The 17,196-nt window shown below is 49.4% G+C and overlaps 1 protein-coding gene across 4 annotated transcripts; it reads right to left on the bottom strand.

Annotated features, from left to right (window-relative positions):
- Nucleotides 1–3,556: 3,556 nt before the first annotated feature.
- RNF122 (ring finger protein 122) lies at nt 3,557–16,829 on the bottom strand. Of its 4 annotated transcripts, XM_059685434.1 has the most exons (8): nt 16,737–16,829; nt 16,394–16,589; nt 10,555–10,711; nt 6,394–6,439; nt 6,026–6,067; nt 5,289–5,375; nt 4,989–5,071; nt 3,557–4,727 (listed from the first exon to the last, which is right to left on the bottom strand). In XM_059685434.1, the coding sequence occupies exons 2-8, from the start codon at nt 16,416–16,418 to the stop codon at nt 4,613–4,615; spliced, it is 555 nt and encodes a 184-aa protein (XP_059541417.1). In that variant the 5' UTR covers nt 16,419–16,589; nt 16,737–16,829; the 3' UTR covers nt 3,557–4,612. The 4 variants fall into 4 exon arrangements, with proteins under 4 accessions (XP_059541417.1, XP_059541416.1, XP_059541419.1 ...); XM_059685433.1 differs by having other exon boundaries at nt 16,394–16,826; XM_059685435.1 differs by lacking the exon at nt 5,289–5,375 and having other exon boundaries at nt 3,563–4,727; nt 16,394–16,826.
- Nucleotides 16,830–17,196: the final 367 nt, after the last annotated feature.

The following is a 17,196-nucleotide window of genomic DNA, read 5'->3' as shown; positions in this document are numbered from 1 at the left end:
TCTTTTCTCCCTGGAATGGAGATAAGAAACGCCCTAACCTTTGTAATAGAGATTGATAGGATTGAATCAACTGGTATAAATACAGTTGTAACAAGACAGAAACACTCAGAACTTCAGACAGAACCTACACAGAACATTCTCTTGAGACAGAAGAACTTCGCTGGAGAGAGAGAACATGGACACTAGAACCTCTCTGGAGATCCTGAACAGAACCTACCTGGAGACCCTGACAAGAGGAACCTCGCTATGCTGATCAACTGAACGCTATCTCCGTGTCATTCCTTCTTCGCCGACTCCGTCCACACCTTTGGGGACCCCTGGACCTGCTGGGGCTGGACCCCGGCATCTGGCGCCCGAACAGGGAACAGGCAGCCAAGTGGTTAGAGCATATACAGAAGGAAGGGTTGATCTGTGTCACTGAGACTCGTGAATTATTCTGAGAGGAAAGAGCACTGCAGATGGGGAGAAAGTGGGTGGCTCAAAGGTCAAGGGCAATTTAAAGGTTAGAAACCAATGCATTTCTGGAAGTCTGAGTTTGCAGTGGAGATTCATGCTTACAACATAATAGTAAAGACCACCACCAAGTTCTTGGTCCTTAATCATCCAGATTTAAAATACTCCAGGAACTTTTTATAACTTGTCTATTTTTCTGCAAACAAGACCCATCAAAATGTATCCTTGTGCCTCCTGGAGCTGTGGAGTTCCCCTTCATCTACAGAGCACATGCCCTAGTTTGTTTTTGAGACTGTTACATAGAGACAGAATCAGAAGCCATGCCAAGGCCCAAAGGTGACCTTTGGTCACGTCCTGTCTATATAGTTTGCCAGTTTATCACAGGAAGAATCAAATGGGCATGTTTTCAAAAAAAATAGAGAGGATCCAATGCTGTTGATGGTCTGAGGCATGGAAAACAAGTTTAACTTGTTTTCATGAGTGACATTTGTTGTATAAGCCTGCACGACTGGTCATCAGTTTGTCCTGGTTTTAACAGAAGATTCACCTGTGAGTGAGGGATATGATCAAGGTCATCAAAGATATTATGACACCCAGACAGAAGAGGGTGGTAGAATGGAGGGCAGAGGTTGGGCTTAGCTTAGGGGGTCAATCATTGCAAATGTTGGGGAGGCCTAACAGGCCCTAGTGAGAATGGAAAAAGGCCAGATGAGAAATGGGTGACTTTGAATTGAAATGGAAAGATTGATGGGAGGGAGAGAAGGGGGAACAGAGGGGCCAATTCTTCAAGACACCCATTGTCCCAATCTATCAAAGTCAGTGATTTGCAAATTCTGCTTTGAGCTTCTCACCTTCACTTTAATCACCAACTTTGTAAATGGTTGATCCATTTAAGTTTCTTTAAAAGACACAACCCACTGTGGAGTTAAAAAAAAAAAAATCCATGGTCCTAGATAATGGCAAGCAAAAAAATCATTTGACGATTATCTGGGGCTTTGTCCTTTATGACTGCATCAGCCCAGGACTTATAGAACCTGCTACTTTATCTTCAAGGAACACAACCTGCCTCCAAAGCTATGTTTGTCGAGGCCAACACTGAACTTAGATCTGTACAATCTGGATTTGTGCCTTGGTGCTGATGCTTATCTGTGTAATTATGAGTAAGCCATTCATTTGCTTTTGTCCACATTCTATCTTGAACTCAGAGGGGTACACACAGAAAGGAAAGCAAACTGTATTTTTGTGAAAGAACTTGGTGGCCAGGTGCTCATTATCTGGTACACATGATTATCAGCTAGCTTCCTTCAGTTCTGTTCCCCTTTGAAACACGTTTGCAATGCAAACTCCTTTTCAGTAATGGGAACAGTACCAGGTATAGTGTAGATGCCCATGAATATTTCGTGCAAAGAAAAATATAGGCTTAGCTCCCAGATGGTGCCCAGACCTTTTAGAAGACTGATCTAAAGAAACTTTAGGAGTCTCCGTCTATCAAGTCTGAGGTTCCTGGCAGCACACAGGACACCCTGCACAACTCCACACTGAATTGTTTGCACTCTCTGGCACACAACAAGCCGTTGAATCCTGGGATACTTTTGTCCATATCACTCTCAAGACTCAGCTCAGGTATCCTCTTCCTGCAGAAACCCCTACTGTCCTGGATTTCCACACTGAGTTAAGGGTCTCTCTACCACAACGAACTTGCTGACCCAAAATACTGTGATTGCACCCTTTCCCAAGGTAAGGATTGTTCCCTCACACAGTGCCTGGCACAGATGGCAGCAGACCTAGGAATGCTGACCTGAGTAACAAGACCACACTAATGACTCTAAATCTGGGACTATTTCACTTGTGATTGGCTACTAATAATTCACATTTGACCAGGCAAAACATATCTAGTTTCCCCCTCTCTGGAGTCCCATCCTACCTAGCTGTATTGAAGCACTGAGGGTAATACAAGGCATCTTTACACTGTCATTTTGATTCCAGGACAATGCTATTTGAGTTCTCAGACATTTTAGTGCCAACATTTTAATGACAACATGCCAAACCTGGATTTCCCTTGAGAGGAAGGGGAAATGGTGAGGGAGGAGCATGTAGATGAAGCCAGCCTGCAGACCACTGGCTTCCCCGCCTGCAGCAGGAGCTAGAGGGAGGGCTCTGCTTTGCTTAGGAAATGCATTTTATTCCTACACTAAAGCAAGCTGGCAGGACTAGAGGGAGAAGTGGTGCCCCGATGAAAGAAAGACCAGGCCTCATAGGGTTGGCAGCAGCAGGCAGGGCGTATAGAGGCATTAAGGAAGATAGAATTACCCCTGAAGGTGTGAAATGGCAAAAACAGGCACATTCTCAGGCGAAGGTCCCCCACTGAGATGCCCCAGCTGCACCTCAGATCTGTCCAGCCTGAGCACCGACTGTGCCAAGAGCCTCTATGGTACAATTGCAGGGGTGAAGGTGTCACCTACTCCTGGGCCTGCCCCCTCTGGGCACATGGGCATCTCTTGCATGCCCGTGACCCACCACTCCAAATGCTTCTCCTGTACACAGTACCCAGGGCTTGCCCCCTGGGATGACCATTGGCACTTTCACCAAGCAGGGCGACCACAGCCCAGTTGTTCCTGCCACTCTCAATCCATCTTGCATATCCATTATTGACACATCACCCCCTTGGGACACAGAGAGCAAAGTGGCAAGATATGGGGTCCAAGATCTGAGTGCGCACAGGGGCATCAAATGTTAAGTCCTATTTCCAGATGTGGCATAGGGTAAGGTAGGTCAGTGATTGTCAGCTAACGGTAAGAAAAAAGTATAAGGGAAAAGAGATCAAGCCCCCATGGTAGCAACCTAGACCTTTTTGGTTGCGTTAAGAGCACAACAGCTTTAAATACAAGTAGAATTCTACTACGTCTTAGTTGGCAGAATGGTATGGTGGCATACACCAACTTTCTTTAAAAATATTCTAGAAATCCAATGAGCCTGGCTTATTCAGGTCATAAAGTACATTGACAGTCCCAACCTGTGCTGTACAGGCAGTAATCTATCGCCAATTTTTCTTTTTAAGGGTTAGGAAACTGTGTGTGTGTGTGTGTGTGTGTGTGTGTGTGTGTGTGTGTGTTTGATTTGAATGTGGGGAAGTGAGAAGCAGCAGTTACAGAACTTTGTTCCTTATTGGTGGAAAAAAGCCAACAGACACAGGCCACAACCACAGCCAAAAGGTTAGAGAAACTTGTTATTAAATTTAATTTTCTTTAAATACATACCTTCTCCCACCCTCACCCACTCTGGGGAGGAACAGAACCCCCCCCCTCCCTCCCTCCCCTCCATTCCATATATAAATCCTGAGATGGTGAGGATGAAGTATAAAAATACTATTTACAAGGGGAAGGAAGTGTCTGTTGCTACCTTCACCTTCAGATACCCCCCTCCCCAGGCCCCCTTTGCTCCTTTAGAAAAAGCCCCTGGAAATCCGTGTGAGTGTAGAACAAGCCCTTCCTCTGGAGGGGCACTCAGACTCCAACGTGGACTAGGAAGCTCCGAGATTGATGGAGGAAGAGAGCGAATGGATAGCACCGCAGACCCTAGCAGGGGGAGGGATGGCCCTCCGTTACCCTGTAGCCAGGCTGGCCAGCCAGCCTTTGTTTCCATAGGTCCCATGTAAACATTGACTTTGCTTTGATATGTCCCTGCTCTTCCTAATTTCCTTCAGAGCCTCCCTCACTTCCACTGGAGGCACTTGGTTCCTTGATCTTTTCTTCCTTCCCTTCTAACCTTCTGATGGAAGGAGTGGGGGACAGGGGAGGACAGAGCCCATCTCATCCCTTCTAGGGCTTTGTGGTCATACGGCCTCTATCTCTACTGTATGCTTCAAGGGTGATTCTTCCCCCAGAGCAGGGTCAGGCAGGGAAATCATCCAGTACCAGGATACAATGGTCTTGATGGGCGATGCTTTCAGTACTGAGTAGCAGAGAAGAAGACTTCAGGAGGCAGGAAGGAGGGGCAAGTCTGGCTTCTCACTGATGGTGGGAGACCAGCCCTGAACTACCTCCCCTTCAGGTAGGCATGACCATTATCACCCAATAGTCTTGTTCATTGCAGCTGTGCAGAGGGACCAGGCACCCATGAGGCAAGATGTCTTCTCCAGGCCTTGATGTAAAGGCAGCCCTCACACCAGCTCATCCAATAGGATTCCGATGCTCTGAGTGGCCTCGGAGGGGCCAGCGATGGGCTTGTTACACATGGGGCAGACGCAGCGTACTTCTAGCCACTTCACCAGACACCTGTGGGCAACAGAAGACGCGAGATACCGCAACCTGCTCTGGCCGGCTATCATTCAGAGTCCAGCTGTTTCTCAGACCCAGACCATCCTATCCTTAATGCAATCGAACCTCTCCCCTTTGCCTGCTGTCCAGACAGGTTGTAGGACATTGCTGACAAGGGGGAGGTGGGAGGAGGTAGGGATCGTAGGTTCTAGAAGACATTTCCTGTTTATTTCTTTTAAAAGGCACCCCCGGGCACACATCCCCACTGTAGACACTTACTTCCGATGAAAAGCATGCTGGCATGGGAGCACACCTAGCTCATCCTTCCCCTTGAAGTCTTCCAGACAGACTGCACAGGTCTGCTGTGGAGAGCAAGCAGGCAGGGGCAGTGTGAGGAGATCGGGCAAGAACCCCACTTACCACCCTGAACACACATTATCGCCACCCCACAGTTTCACAGGTTTCCGTTGGACAGTGCTATTCTATAAGAATGGTTTTTAATGCGTTCTAGCCTAGCACATTTAGCAAGGGAACATGTCTCAATAACAAGAGGTAAGGTGAGGGTATGTGGTCGGTTACCTTCTTTAAATCCAGCCCTCTGTCCATATATATGAACCCCCTCAATCTCAACTGAATTACTCTTCTAGAAGAGGGCTTGGGAAACATCTGAACTTGTTGAGATATAAAAAACAGGGGCAGCCCTAGTTGGTTTGGCTTAGTGGATAGAGTGTTGACCTTTAAACTGAAGGGCCCCGGGTTCGATTCTGATCAAGGGCAGGCTTGATCCCCAGTAGGGGGCATGCAGGAGGCAGCTGATCAGTGATTCTCTCTCATCATTAATGCTTCTATCTCTCTCTCCCTTCCACTTTGAAATCAATAAAAATATATTTAAAAACAGGGACAAAATGGGGCCATTTCTCAGTAATCTTGTGTCTGGTGATATCTGGGATGATCCCTTCTCCACACAACCACAAACACTGTGTGCAGGAGGTCCTGGTTATGGAAGGAAGCTTTGGGCGGTGAGTTAGGTGACCTCCAGGCACAGGTGGGAAAGGGGGAGGAATGGCCTATTCCTAAAGAGTCAGTGTGCAGGGGAACCCAGGATTTGTTGGGTGTGGGCAGAGTGATGGGGGGACAGGGAGGAACCACAGGCATGGACACACTAGTTAGATCCATAGTCTGCCAGGGCAGAGTGAATATACAAGGGTAAAAGGACCTTCTTTTCAGAGGTTCCCGAATGGGCCCAGGCTGAAAGCTGAAGGTGCCCTGTGCTTTACCCACGGGGCCCCTCCCACTTGGCTTCCCAACACACTCACCCCATATAATTGTGACTTCTTGGCATCCCCTTTAAGCACCACCTGGGAACAAAAGAGGCAGCATGGTGTCCAAAGAAGCCAATCACGGGGCCAGGTGGTATCAACCAATGAGGGAAGTCCCCAGCTCTGCACAGGATCCTCCTCCCCTTTTCCCTTCTCCCTCCCTCCCTCCTCCCTCCCTCCCTCCTATTAAGGGGGTGCTCTGGGCATTGCCTAGGCCAAGGACAGTGAAAGGATTTAACCCTGGAGAAGGCCAGAGGGGAGGCTGAGGGGGATTCCAGGCCAGGACAGCTCAAGCTTCTCCTCTTCTGTCTCTAGCAGGACAAGGAGCAGAGGAGGAAGTCTCAGGGAAAGATGCGGAGCTTTACCTCCTTATATCCGTATCGTTCACTCTGTGCCTGGTTCCGCAGTTTGCTGGAGAAAAAGAAAAGGAGAGAAGCGGTCACTATGGCACCAACAGAGCCATTCAAAGTAGGAGAGGCAGGCGGGCAGGCTGGCTGCCTGGCTTCTTCTGGGGGTGGGGACAGGTGCTCCTCACAGGGGTGGCTCACCCTATAGAGGCCATGGAGTAGGGTTTGGACCTATGTAGGTCACCCAGAGTGAATTAAGGACTCAGGCTCAACAGCCTCAAAATTTTCTGCAAGTGCCACCGACTGGGGGATTCCCTCTTCCTGCTTTTCTCAGGAGGTAAATTCCTGCAGGCTCCCAAACCCTGTAGATTAACAATTACTGAGTGTAGAGAACTTAGATAGTCTTAAAAGGGCTATTTCCATTAACCTAGGGGAGCAGGATAAAGAAGTGTCTGTTGGCCCTGTGGGACGTTCTGCCCGGAGAACACAGTATTCTGGAAACAGAGCACTCCCCCCTCACGGTGCCAGGAAAACACAGGCGAGCCCTTCTTTGTTTGCTCCTTTTTTGTTTCAAGCTGGTGGCCTGCATGCTGCCTCTCTCAAGAGCCAAAACCTGGCACGCGTTACTAAAGGCAACGCACACCATTACCGGGGACTTGCTGCGCACCGATCCCCGCACTAACATATTCAAGCACATGCCCATCGACTCCAAACAGCTTTAGAGAGACAGGCTTCCCTGTCCACAGATGAGGGGAAAGGAAGTCCAGAGAAGTAACTTGCTCAAACTTCAGAGCCAGTTGGCAGCATTTGAATGAAAGTCTATCTGATTACAGAGCCCAAGCTCTTTAACACAAAATGTGGCCCGTTTCACCAATTAGGTGAGCACTCCATAGTCAGGGGCCTGGCCAGGCCCTATGTGCCTGGATCCTCTAAAGAACGAACTCCAATCCAAGTGGCTCCTGCCACTGGGCTGAGGCCTGGGCAGCACATCTGTCCCCTTTCTCTCCCCTCTCTGGAGGGTTCCTAAAGGGGAGGGTTGGATAAAGGCCTCCTCAGGGCTCCCACTGCCCCATCCTTCACTTTGCACTTTCATATGTTCACAGGCATCTCTGTCCCCGCGTCCCAGTGAGAAGGGCGGGAAGGATGCATCCAAAGCGTACATACCTGCCAGCCGACAGACACGGGGGAAAGAAGGAATGTTCAGTCGGGTGTGCTTACAGCCACCTTCTGAGGGAGACAGCCACTCTGAGCAGGAAGGAGCAGAGTGACTAAGGAAGCGGCGAGGAGCCTGCTTCTTGGCCAGAGAATGAGGGGATGCCACACATAATTGTGAGCCTCAATGCAACATGGCTATTATGTCGTGTGCGCCGCGCTGTACGGGCGGATGCCTGGGGTGCCCTCCTTTGAATGGTCTCATCCGAGCAAACTCCAGAAGCCTGCCTCTCGGAGCCCAGGACGCTCTGAACACTGAGGGGCTTAAAGCTGCACCTGCAGCCTGCATGCAGATTTCTGGATCAGGAAGCTTTAGCGTGTGATGAAATGGGGCCAAACAGGTTGCAAAAGGAAACAAAACAAGAAAACAAAGATGCCGGGCCATCCCAGCAGGGGCTATGGTGCCAACAACATTGGACAGGTGGCCCTTTCAGCTGTTGGGTGAGCAAAGTAGCTAAAAATACCCCGATTTCAATGACACCATTTCCAGCCACTGCCAGTGAGCTCTCCCTTTGCTTCTTTTCCCTTTTGGAACAAACAATGCAGCCAGGTCCTGAAAATAATTGTTCCTTTCCTGCCTGTGTGTACTTCACTGGCCCCTCCATCCCGTGGAGGGCAGAGATCAGCCCTTCGGGGGCTGGGGGAGAATGAGTGTGGGGGGGCTGGGAGTGGAGGCTGGTGTTGGCCAATGAGCTCACCAGGTCACGAGCAGGGGTCATGGGCCTATTTTGGCTGAGGAGGAAACCAAGAAGCAGGGAGAGGAAGTGGCTTCTGCACTTGTGTGTCTTTCTATATATAGACGCCCACAGGCTGCCACACACCAGCGAGCCTCTGGAACCATGAGACTGCGGGGTGGGCTGGCTCGGAGCGGGCTGCAGAGCAGAGTGGGGTGGTGCAGGGGCAGATGACGGCAGAAGGGACAGGTGGTGCCGAGCGGCCCTGCCACGGGAAAGCTTTTGGCACCGTGCGGTTCTGTCGCTCTGTTCCTTCAGGCCAGCCAAACAAAAATTAATCAGCCATCCCCAGCTCCCAGCCTCTCCTTCTGCAGACACCCAATCTTTAGCTGTAAAGAGGTGGCCACAGCCACAGTTCCCCTCCACTTCACAGTCAAGGAGTAAGAATCAGCCATTGATAAAGAGGACTCATACCTAAACTGCAGGGATGTTCTGAGGATTAAGTGAGCTAAGTATTTTACAAAATGCTAACCATGATGTCTGGCATGCAGGTGGCACTTGGTAAAGAATAGCTAAAAATCTAAGGTTACACCCATTAGTGGCCCAGAGTGATTTTCTAGGATTTCTTCACTTGGTCACCTGTGCAGCTTGGCATATGTGAGCTCGTGTGTGTGTGTGTGTGTGTGTGTGTGTGTGTGTGTGTGTGTGTAAAGGGACCAAGTGGAGTTGGCTTTACAGACTCCTCCAGCATCATACACAAATCTTTGGTATTGGAATGTGTCCACCTTCAGCCTCTGGGAACTGCACATTTGCTCGAGATGAGAGGATGGGACTGGCTGGTAGTAAGGCAGATGGAAGTTTGAGGAACAAAACTCAGGCTTGGGGAAAGGTAAGGGAGTGAGGCAATACCAGAAACCTATCCTCACCCCTCACTTAATAGTGAGATGCAAATTCTAGACACAATTGTACAAGAGGAAAAAAACAAAAGTATTTACAGAAGATAGTGGCTTCAGTGGAAAATTCTAGTTGTAGGGACTTTTTAAAGTTCTGAGAAAGAACTGAGAGCACTGGGGAGCAGGCCTGCAGGCACTTCCTCCTCTTAGAGAGAGATCTTCCAGCCTGAAGAATAGGACAAGCACCTTCTCTAGCCTCCTTCTGGGTGAAGGACTCAAATCCACCAGGACGCCTCAGTAGGGAACCAGATCTCCTTCTTCCTCTGTCTTAATTTCATCTTCTTAGATAGATGATTTGATCAGACACTAGCCTAGACTCCAGCTGACATCTACTCAAGCATTTGTGGGGGTTAGTTATCACAATGGCTCTAGCATGTTCTGCTAGTCAGAGGCGCTCAGCAATCCCCAATATACAGCGAAGAATGACTAACACCAAAAGCATGCTCTTGTTAGAAATGACTCTCGCCGAAACTGGTTTGGCTCAGTGGATAGAGTGTCGGCCTGCGGACTGAAAGGTCCCGGGTTCGATTCCGGTCAAGAGCATGTACCTTGGTTGCGGGCACTTCCCCAGTGGGGGGTGTGCAGGAGGCAGCTGCTTGATGTTTCTCTCTCATCGATGTTTCTAACTCTCTATCTCTCTCCCTTCCTCTCTGTAAAAAAATCAATAAATATATTTTTAAAAAAAGAAAAAAAGAAATGACTGTAATTTCCAATCTAAATTCCAGTTATGTCCCACATTTTTGGTAGGAAATAGCCACAGTTCCCATGTCTTATCACCAGGAGAAGAAACAGTTCCTGGAGAAACTCCAGTCCTTTCCTGGGTCCCTGTGCACTAAGGGAGGCTTTTAGTTTTTTCACTCTCAAAAATAAGGGCTCCAAGGCAGAATAAACAAGCAGATCTCCAGACACCAGCTGGCTAATATTAGCATCTGCTGGACATAGAAAGATTTCCCAGGAGGACAGAGGTACGTGCCACTGGTGTAACTCAGGCCTACTTATCCCTGGCTACCCAGCGGGTGTGAGTGGGAAGAGAGACAGTTAAAGGACCATCAATGACATTATTTTGTCAGACAGTAAGCCTGACAACCTTAGCATAACTGGCCAAGAGGCAGGATGCAGCCCAACCCATAGTGACCTTACATACTCTGGGACAACTTGATAGGCTGATGTAAACAGAAACACTAGGCCTCGGGGGCCCAGTAAAGGACTGGCTAAGTCCTGTCTTTCAAGCAGGACACCCGCTGGAGGCAAGTGACCGTTGTGAGCCTCGCTCAGCTCACCCTACCCCTGGCTGCCTCCTCCCGTCTCCCCCATTCCGGGTCAGCCAGTGAGTCACTCGCCTGATGAAGTAACAGCAGAAGATGAGGCTGAGCATGAAGACAAAGATGCCGGTCCCAAAGATGACCATGTAGATGTTCAGAGGAAGGTCTTGGAAACTGATGGGTGGCATTGAGCAGGACTTGTTAGTACTAACCAGTCCCAGGCCGCAGAAACACCCTGCAGGGAAAGGGGGAGGAAAAACAATATTATTCTAGTGGGAAATGGACCTCTGGGGCTGATGTACTCTGTGTCAGCAAAGACGGAGAGAGAACTGGCAGACTCTGGGCTCCTAAACCTCTGATTCCGGGGCTTAAGTTCATGTTCTAGTTCTAATACTTACTAGCTATGTGATCATGGGTCAAGTAACCAATCTATGAAATGGACTACTACACACAGTACTTAAAGCTGCATTCCCCAACTTGGGAGGTGGGGCGGAGGGGGCGGTGGGGCGGGGTGTCAAGATTTCAGGCAATGGGCAGAAAAAATGGAAATACTTCCTTCAGTTAGAGCCCGTATGGTGCAGCAGCAAAATGGAGAACCTTAGGTGAGGAAACGTATATTTGGGCTCTAAACTCCGTTTCTTCCTGGCTATGTGACCTTTTATGAGGTCACTTCACTAAGCTTCACTCTGTTATGTGAAAACAAGGAAAATACAGAGAGGACCAAAAAAAAAAAAATACATAGAGAACCAGCATTAAGAAATATACTTTGTAGCCCTAGCTGGCTTGGCTCAGTGGATACAGCATCGGCCTGTGAATTGAAGGGTTGTGGGTTTGATTCCGGTCAAGGGCACATATGCCTGGGTTGCAGGCTTGATCCCCAGTGGGAGGCATGCAGGAGGCAGCTGATCAATGATTCTCTCTCATCATTGATGTTTCTATCTCTCTCTTCCCTCTCCCCTCCTTCTCTGAAATAAATAAAAATGTATTTTTTTAAAAAAGAAATATGCTTTGTAAATTGCAAAGTGCAACCCCAAAGGTCATTTGTCATTATGAAGCCACCTGCTCCAGGAGACAAGCTGCAATAGGACCAGAATAGAAATTATTCATTCCAAGGCTGAGTTCCAGAAAGTGGGGTAGGGGTTGCAGTTTACTCTTACTGTCTACTGTCCCGGTTTCTACTCAACGCCTCACTGTGCAGTCTCGTAGTAGCAATGATATCCCCTGGAGCTTATTTGAAATGCAGCGTATTGGGCCCACCCCAGAAGAAATGAATCAGAATCTACACATTAACAAGGTCCTCAGCCCTACGCATTCAGTGCGGGAAGCACACTAGCTGCTTCCCTTCTCACATGACCTCAGGGGTATCCTGGTTGGTCTACCAACTGTGATAGTCATCTTCCCCTTGCCAGGGTTTTGTGTTGAGGTAGGTGTGTGACAAGATTCTGGCCAATGAAACACAGAGAAATGTCTGCTGAAAAAGGGAAGCTTTCTCTCTCTCTCTCTCTCTCTCTCTCTCTCTCTCTCTCTCTCTCGTCATGTCTGCTCAAAACACCTGTCCTGGTGGCAGCCAAGTTATAGCTGGAAAGAGAGCAGTTCAATATAAAGCCTGTGGCAGGGGAAACAAAGAGGAGGAAAGATTTTATCAGTTGAGTTGCTAGATTAGCCAGTGCTGGAGCCATTCTCTATCTTGGGGCTACTGGTTCTGACAGCACATTGCCTGTAATGTTTAACCATAAGGAAAAAGGGGAAAAAAAAGATAGGATATAAGCAATAAGCTGGTTGACTGTTTATTCATGCTTGCAGGCAAAAATACCATAGTGATCCAAAAGATAAGCATAACATTTTTGTTTCAGAATGTGGTGAGACAAGCAAACGAGAATTTACCATATACCTGCTACATCCCAGGCATATTCTCATGCTACCAGTTTAATTTTAAAAAGACTCAATCATTGAACTGTCTATATTCCAACAGTTAACAAGGCCTGCTCCAAAGTCCTCTGTACTCGAGCCCTCAACATGGGTTTTAGGAACTTTCCTGACATTTTGGTTACGAGCCAGAACCCATTAATATATACTTCAGAATTCTGCATTATAATTACCAGAGCTACAGTTCAGCAGAAGTCTGGCTTGAAAGATGAAGTCATCTTTGATGTACTTCTCATACCTCTCTTCATCCCCTAGATCAGCCGTGGGCAAGCTACGGCCCACGGGTCGGATACGGCCTGTTTGAAATGAATAAAACTAAAAAAAAAAAAAAAAGACTGTACCCTTTTATGTAATGATGTTTACTTTGAATTTATATTAGTTCACACAAACACTCCATCCATGCTTTTGTTCCGGCCCTCCGGTCCAGTTTAAGAACCCATTGTGGCCCTCGAGTCAAAAAGTTTGCCCACCCCTGCCCTGGATTGATCCAGTGACCATATAATGAGCCTCCCTCCAAACCTCTTTCATATTTTGTGCCCAATTTTATTGCCAAGTCCCTATTCCAAACAGACGTTAGGCCCAATTCTATTCCAAGTCCCTATCCAGTCGCCTAATTGATGTCTAGTCCCTCCTCTAATTTAGCCCACGTGGCTCTCATATCCTCCTACTCTGTTTCTATCATGAATTTCCCAAACTCATGACTGGCTTAAATTCCTCCTAACCATGTGTGCACTGGGTCCCCTCTTAACCTTCCCACCAATGTTCTCCAGCACCACCCCATGTGGGCCTGTCTCCTCACTACTTCTTGCCCAACTTTGTGCTCACTGCCTCCATGCCTTTGTTCATCAGCTTTACCTGCCTGAAACTCCCTGTCTTCCTAAAATCCACCAAACTCGGTCTTTGTGATATTCCAGTGACCCTCTCTTCCCAGAATTCTGTGTGCTCACAGCTCTATCACATGTTCTGGCTCTCGAATACTTAGTAATTGTCTTACATTGCCCAGTTGTTCCTAGCATCAACTTAATTCAAACATACATTAAGCATTGATTATACGACAAGTACCATGATAGAAACTGAAGATAAAATCAAGGGAAAAAAATGAGTAGATGGTTTTACCTTCTAGGGAAGAAGAAAGCCACAAAGGTGTTTTTTGTTTTGTTTTTGTTAATCCTCATGCAAGGATATGTTTCCCATTGATTTCTTTTCTTTTTTTTTTTTTTTAAAGAGAGATACAGTGGAAGGGAGGGAGAGAGACAGAGAGAAACATTGATTGGTTGCCTTCCTGCAACCAAGGTATGTGCCCTTGACTGGGAATCAAACCTGAGACCCTTCAGTCTGAGAGCCAACACACTGAGCCAAACCAGCAAGGGCCAGACAAAAAGGTTTTTACCATACAAAACGAAGCTCAGAGGAGGTGCAACTATAATCCTAAGATCAGAGATGAAAGTCCTTAACAACCTGAATGCTCTGAGGTCTGAGGAAAGCAATTTGGATATTTTCCAGTGCCTAGTCTAGTGTTTGGCTGGTTCTCAAAAACTAGTTAACAGATAAATAGCTCCTAATTTTCTCAAACCCTGGCACCTTGGCAGAAACTCACACTCCGAAGTAAGTAGACTGATGTTTGGGAAAATTGCCTAGAAACTGCCCTCAGCTGAATGGATGACCAGTCAATGAACAAGTATTGTTGAAGGCCTGATTTACGCAATGACCTACACATTGTGGGTAAACAAGAAGTAATTCTTATCCTGAAAGATTTTTTTATTAAGCTGAAAACAATGAAATAATTAGCTACTAACCTTTGCTATACCCAACAATAAGCCCTTGCTTCTAGTCTCCAGCGGGATTTAGAAAGTTTTCACCACCCCTCCACTCAAATATTTGCTCGATGGGCCAAAGGAAATCAAATTTTCTTGAAGACATCATGGTGGACTGAGTCTATTCTGGAAAAGGGTCTTAGGGCTTCCCTTCAAGAAACTGTGTCCACAATATCAATGAGGCCCTCCTCCCAACAAGAGCAACTCCATCCCTCCCTGCCCCCAACACTATTTGATGCTATAAGAGGACCTAACCGCCAATCTGCCTTGACTCTCTATGCATTCTTTTATAGGTTGGATCCTGGTGTCTTTGGGGTTCCAAAGAACCTCATTTGGTTTCCTATTCTGGGAGCTCGCAGTGGGGTGACAGTAGCTATTGTAGAGGATTTGTGTATGCACCCTGCAGGCACTTGGCCTCAGCAGTCCATCTTCATCATCTTCTCTTGTCTGATAACCCAGGATTGAGTCACTGAGCTTAGGACGCTTATGGGATAGGGGTGTAGGTGAGAAGAGTTTCATAGCCAAGAGATGGTCCCTTTGCTTGGATGGTGAAGTTTTCCTCTAAAAGTTGGGCAGAACACCAACCCCAGGAAAGAGGGGATTCAGAGGTTTTTCACAAAACGGTGGGGAGAGGGATTGCTTCCTCATTGGAGTCAAAGAACAGGATCTCTCAGTCACTAAGAAGTGAACAGAGAAAGCAGCACGTCCTCTGCTGGCCTAAGAACCTCTCTGAAAGAGGGCTGACCAGAAGAAAGGCCAGTGTGCCTGACAACCCCCCTACCCGCCCCCCCCCCCCCCCCCCCGCCCTGGGGTTCTTCTCCTGAAGTCTCTTCCCCATTGTCTCAGCCGACCTATGCAAGCCCTGACATCAGAATGTTTCATCTCCGTGAGTGGGCTGGGAGTGGGAATGACGTCAAGAGAAGGGCTGGCCAAGAAAGGCCAGAGACTCTGGGAAATGCCTCCTTCCCAGCCGAGGGAATCTTTCCCAGATGCCGGGATACACAGTTCAGCCTCACCCCCGTCTTCCGCCCCCTCTCCCGCAATGCCCGCCTATCACAGAGCTTGGTTCACTGTCAGGAAATTAGATACTACTTGCAAGAGGAAGGGGGTGGGGGAGGGCATTCTTACACATGCTGCCCAAACCTTGCCTTAAAACAAAAGCCTCTTGAAATAATTAATCCAAGACCTGGCAAGAAGGAGTCTGCTTTCAGAATGAATTTTTCCTTACTAGCCAGTTTGCCACACTCAGAGATAAGACTAGCTCTCCCCCTACCCCAACTCTACAAGCGTTACAAGTAGGCGGCCAAGATCCCAGGACCATTAGAGAGTATTAGTATTCAAGGTTTTGAACGGATCCCTGAGAAAGGCCCCCAGTTCAATTAGCTTGGGTGAGGAATCAGACCCACGCCCAACCTGTTATCTCCTGAACCGCAAAGGAAGCCTCAGATGAGATAAATTTAGCATCACCGGGGGTTGGGAGGGTGGCTAGTGAATGGGGTGGTTGGGTCTGGCGGTGAAAGCTCCACCATGAGGCTCCTGGGACCAGATTAGCCTGCACCCCGGGGTAACCGAGCTCCGAGATACGTATCTGCGAAGCGTTATCAACTCCATAAAGCCACGCTCTTTAATCCGGCGTCTCCCACGGGCACAGAGCCCCATCGCAGCCAGTGCAAAGCCAACAAAGACACCGAGGAAGCCACCCCCGGCCGGGCCCGCACGCGGCATTGTGTGCACATTTCAAATAGCCTGCAAAGTTTCAGCCCGGGAACTTGAGCTCCCTCTAGTCTAGGAGATCCTAGCCGGAGCGCGGATTTCAGGCTCCTCCGACAATCACAACAAAGAGCAGACTGGGAGCGCACAAAGGCAGGGGAAGGGGTAGGAGAGCGAAGCCGCCACACAAAGGCCGCGAACCCCTCGGCTCCCACGCCCCCGCCGCCGCCGCCCCTTCCGAGACCCTTCCCCGCCCGCCAGCGAGGTCGGGGCTTTGCGTTGGTTTGTTGGGTTGTTTTTCCATTTCCGCGCTGTGCGGAGCAGAGTTGGGCTCCAGGACGCCTTCTCGCCCGCCCCACTTCAAGAGAAACTTGGCTCGAGAGGCAGAGCGAGCCTCAGATCTTAAGTCTGGCGCCCCCTCCTCGTCCCCGGCGAGCCCCGCGCCCCCTCCTCGCCCCCGGACTCACCGTTACACCACTGGAATGGGTGCATCAATGAACGCGCGGCGGGCTTCCCAGGCGGACGAACGGACGAACGCAGGCGGCGGGGGAGGCAGGCGGGAGGGCGCACCGGCTCGCTGGCCCTCGCCGGTCCGCAGGTGGGGCCGGTGAGTCCGCCGCAGCCGCCTTTCTCCAGAAGTCGAGCTCCCTTCGGAGTGAGGGGCTTCGGAGAGGCCGGTTTTAGAGCAACAAAGAGGAAAGAGGAGAAAACAAACAGAAAGTCCCCCGAATCAACGCACCGTCGAGGAAATGCACGAAGGGCCCCGGGGGTGGGGGAGATGTGGGGCGCCACCGAGCAGGATGGGGGTACCCAGGCGGCAGAGGCTCTCGGCCCGTTGCGGGGAAAGCCTTAAGGGAGACGGCTCAGGTCGCACCACGCGGAGGACCAGGGCGGCCAGAGACTCCGAAATTGACACAGGTTGTGCACACCCCCTCCCATATATACCCTGGGAAGCCCCGCCCCCTCCCGTCACCCGCCCTCCGGCCAATGGGAGTCTTCCTCTGGGCCCCGGGTATTCTTTGCAGGCCCGCCCCCTCCCAGGGCGGAGCGTCTTCGCAAGGTGGGGCGTCCCCCCCCCCGCCCCCCCAATCACCTTCCCGGCCCTGGGAAAACTTAAGTGGAAAGAGGAGCGTGCGCCGCCGCGAGTTGGCCCGGAGCTGGCGGGACCAGCCTCCCCCGCCCGGGGCCGGGGAGACACCGAACAGTTAATGCCACATTGTTTTCCGCCTCCGGATCGATTACGGTTTCTATCTCTCTTTGAGGAACCAGT

Source organism: Myotis daubentonii, chromosome 2 (genome assembly GCF_963259705.1).
Source record: "Myotis daubentonii chromosome 2, mMyoDau2.1, whole genome shotgun sequence".
Lineage (NCBI taxonomy): Eukaryota > Metazoa > Chordata > Mammalia > Chiroptera > Vespertilionidae > Myotis > Myotis daubentonii.
This window is presented reverse-complemented; position numbering and strand designations above follow the sequence as displayed.

Excerpts from the sequence above, each read along its gene's own strand:
- RNF122 (XM_059685434.1), bottom strand. The coding sequence starts at position 16,418 with ATGCACCCATTCCAGTGGTGTAACG. Across the intron at positions 10,712-16,393 it reads CCCATTCCAGTGGTGTAACG|GGTGTTTCTGCGGCCTGGGA; the intron begins GTGAGTCCGGGG and ends CTTTCCCTGCAG. Across the intron at positions 6,440-10,554 it reads TTCTGCTGTTACTTCATCAG|CAAACTGCGGAACCAGGCAC; the intron begins GCGAGTGACTCA and ends CTTTTTCTCCAG.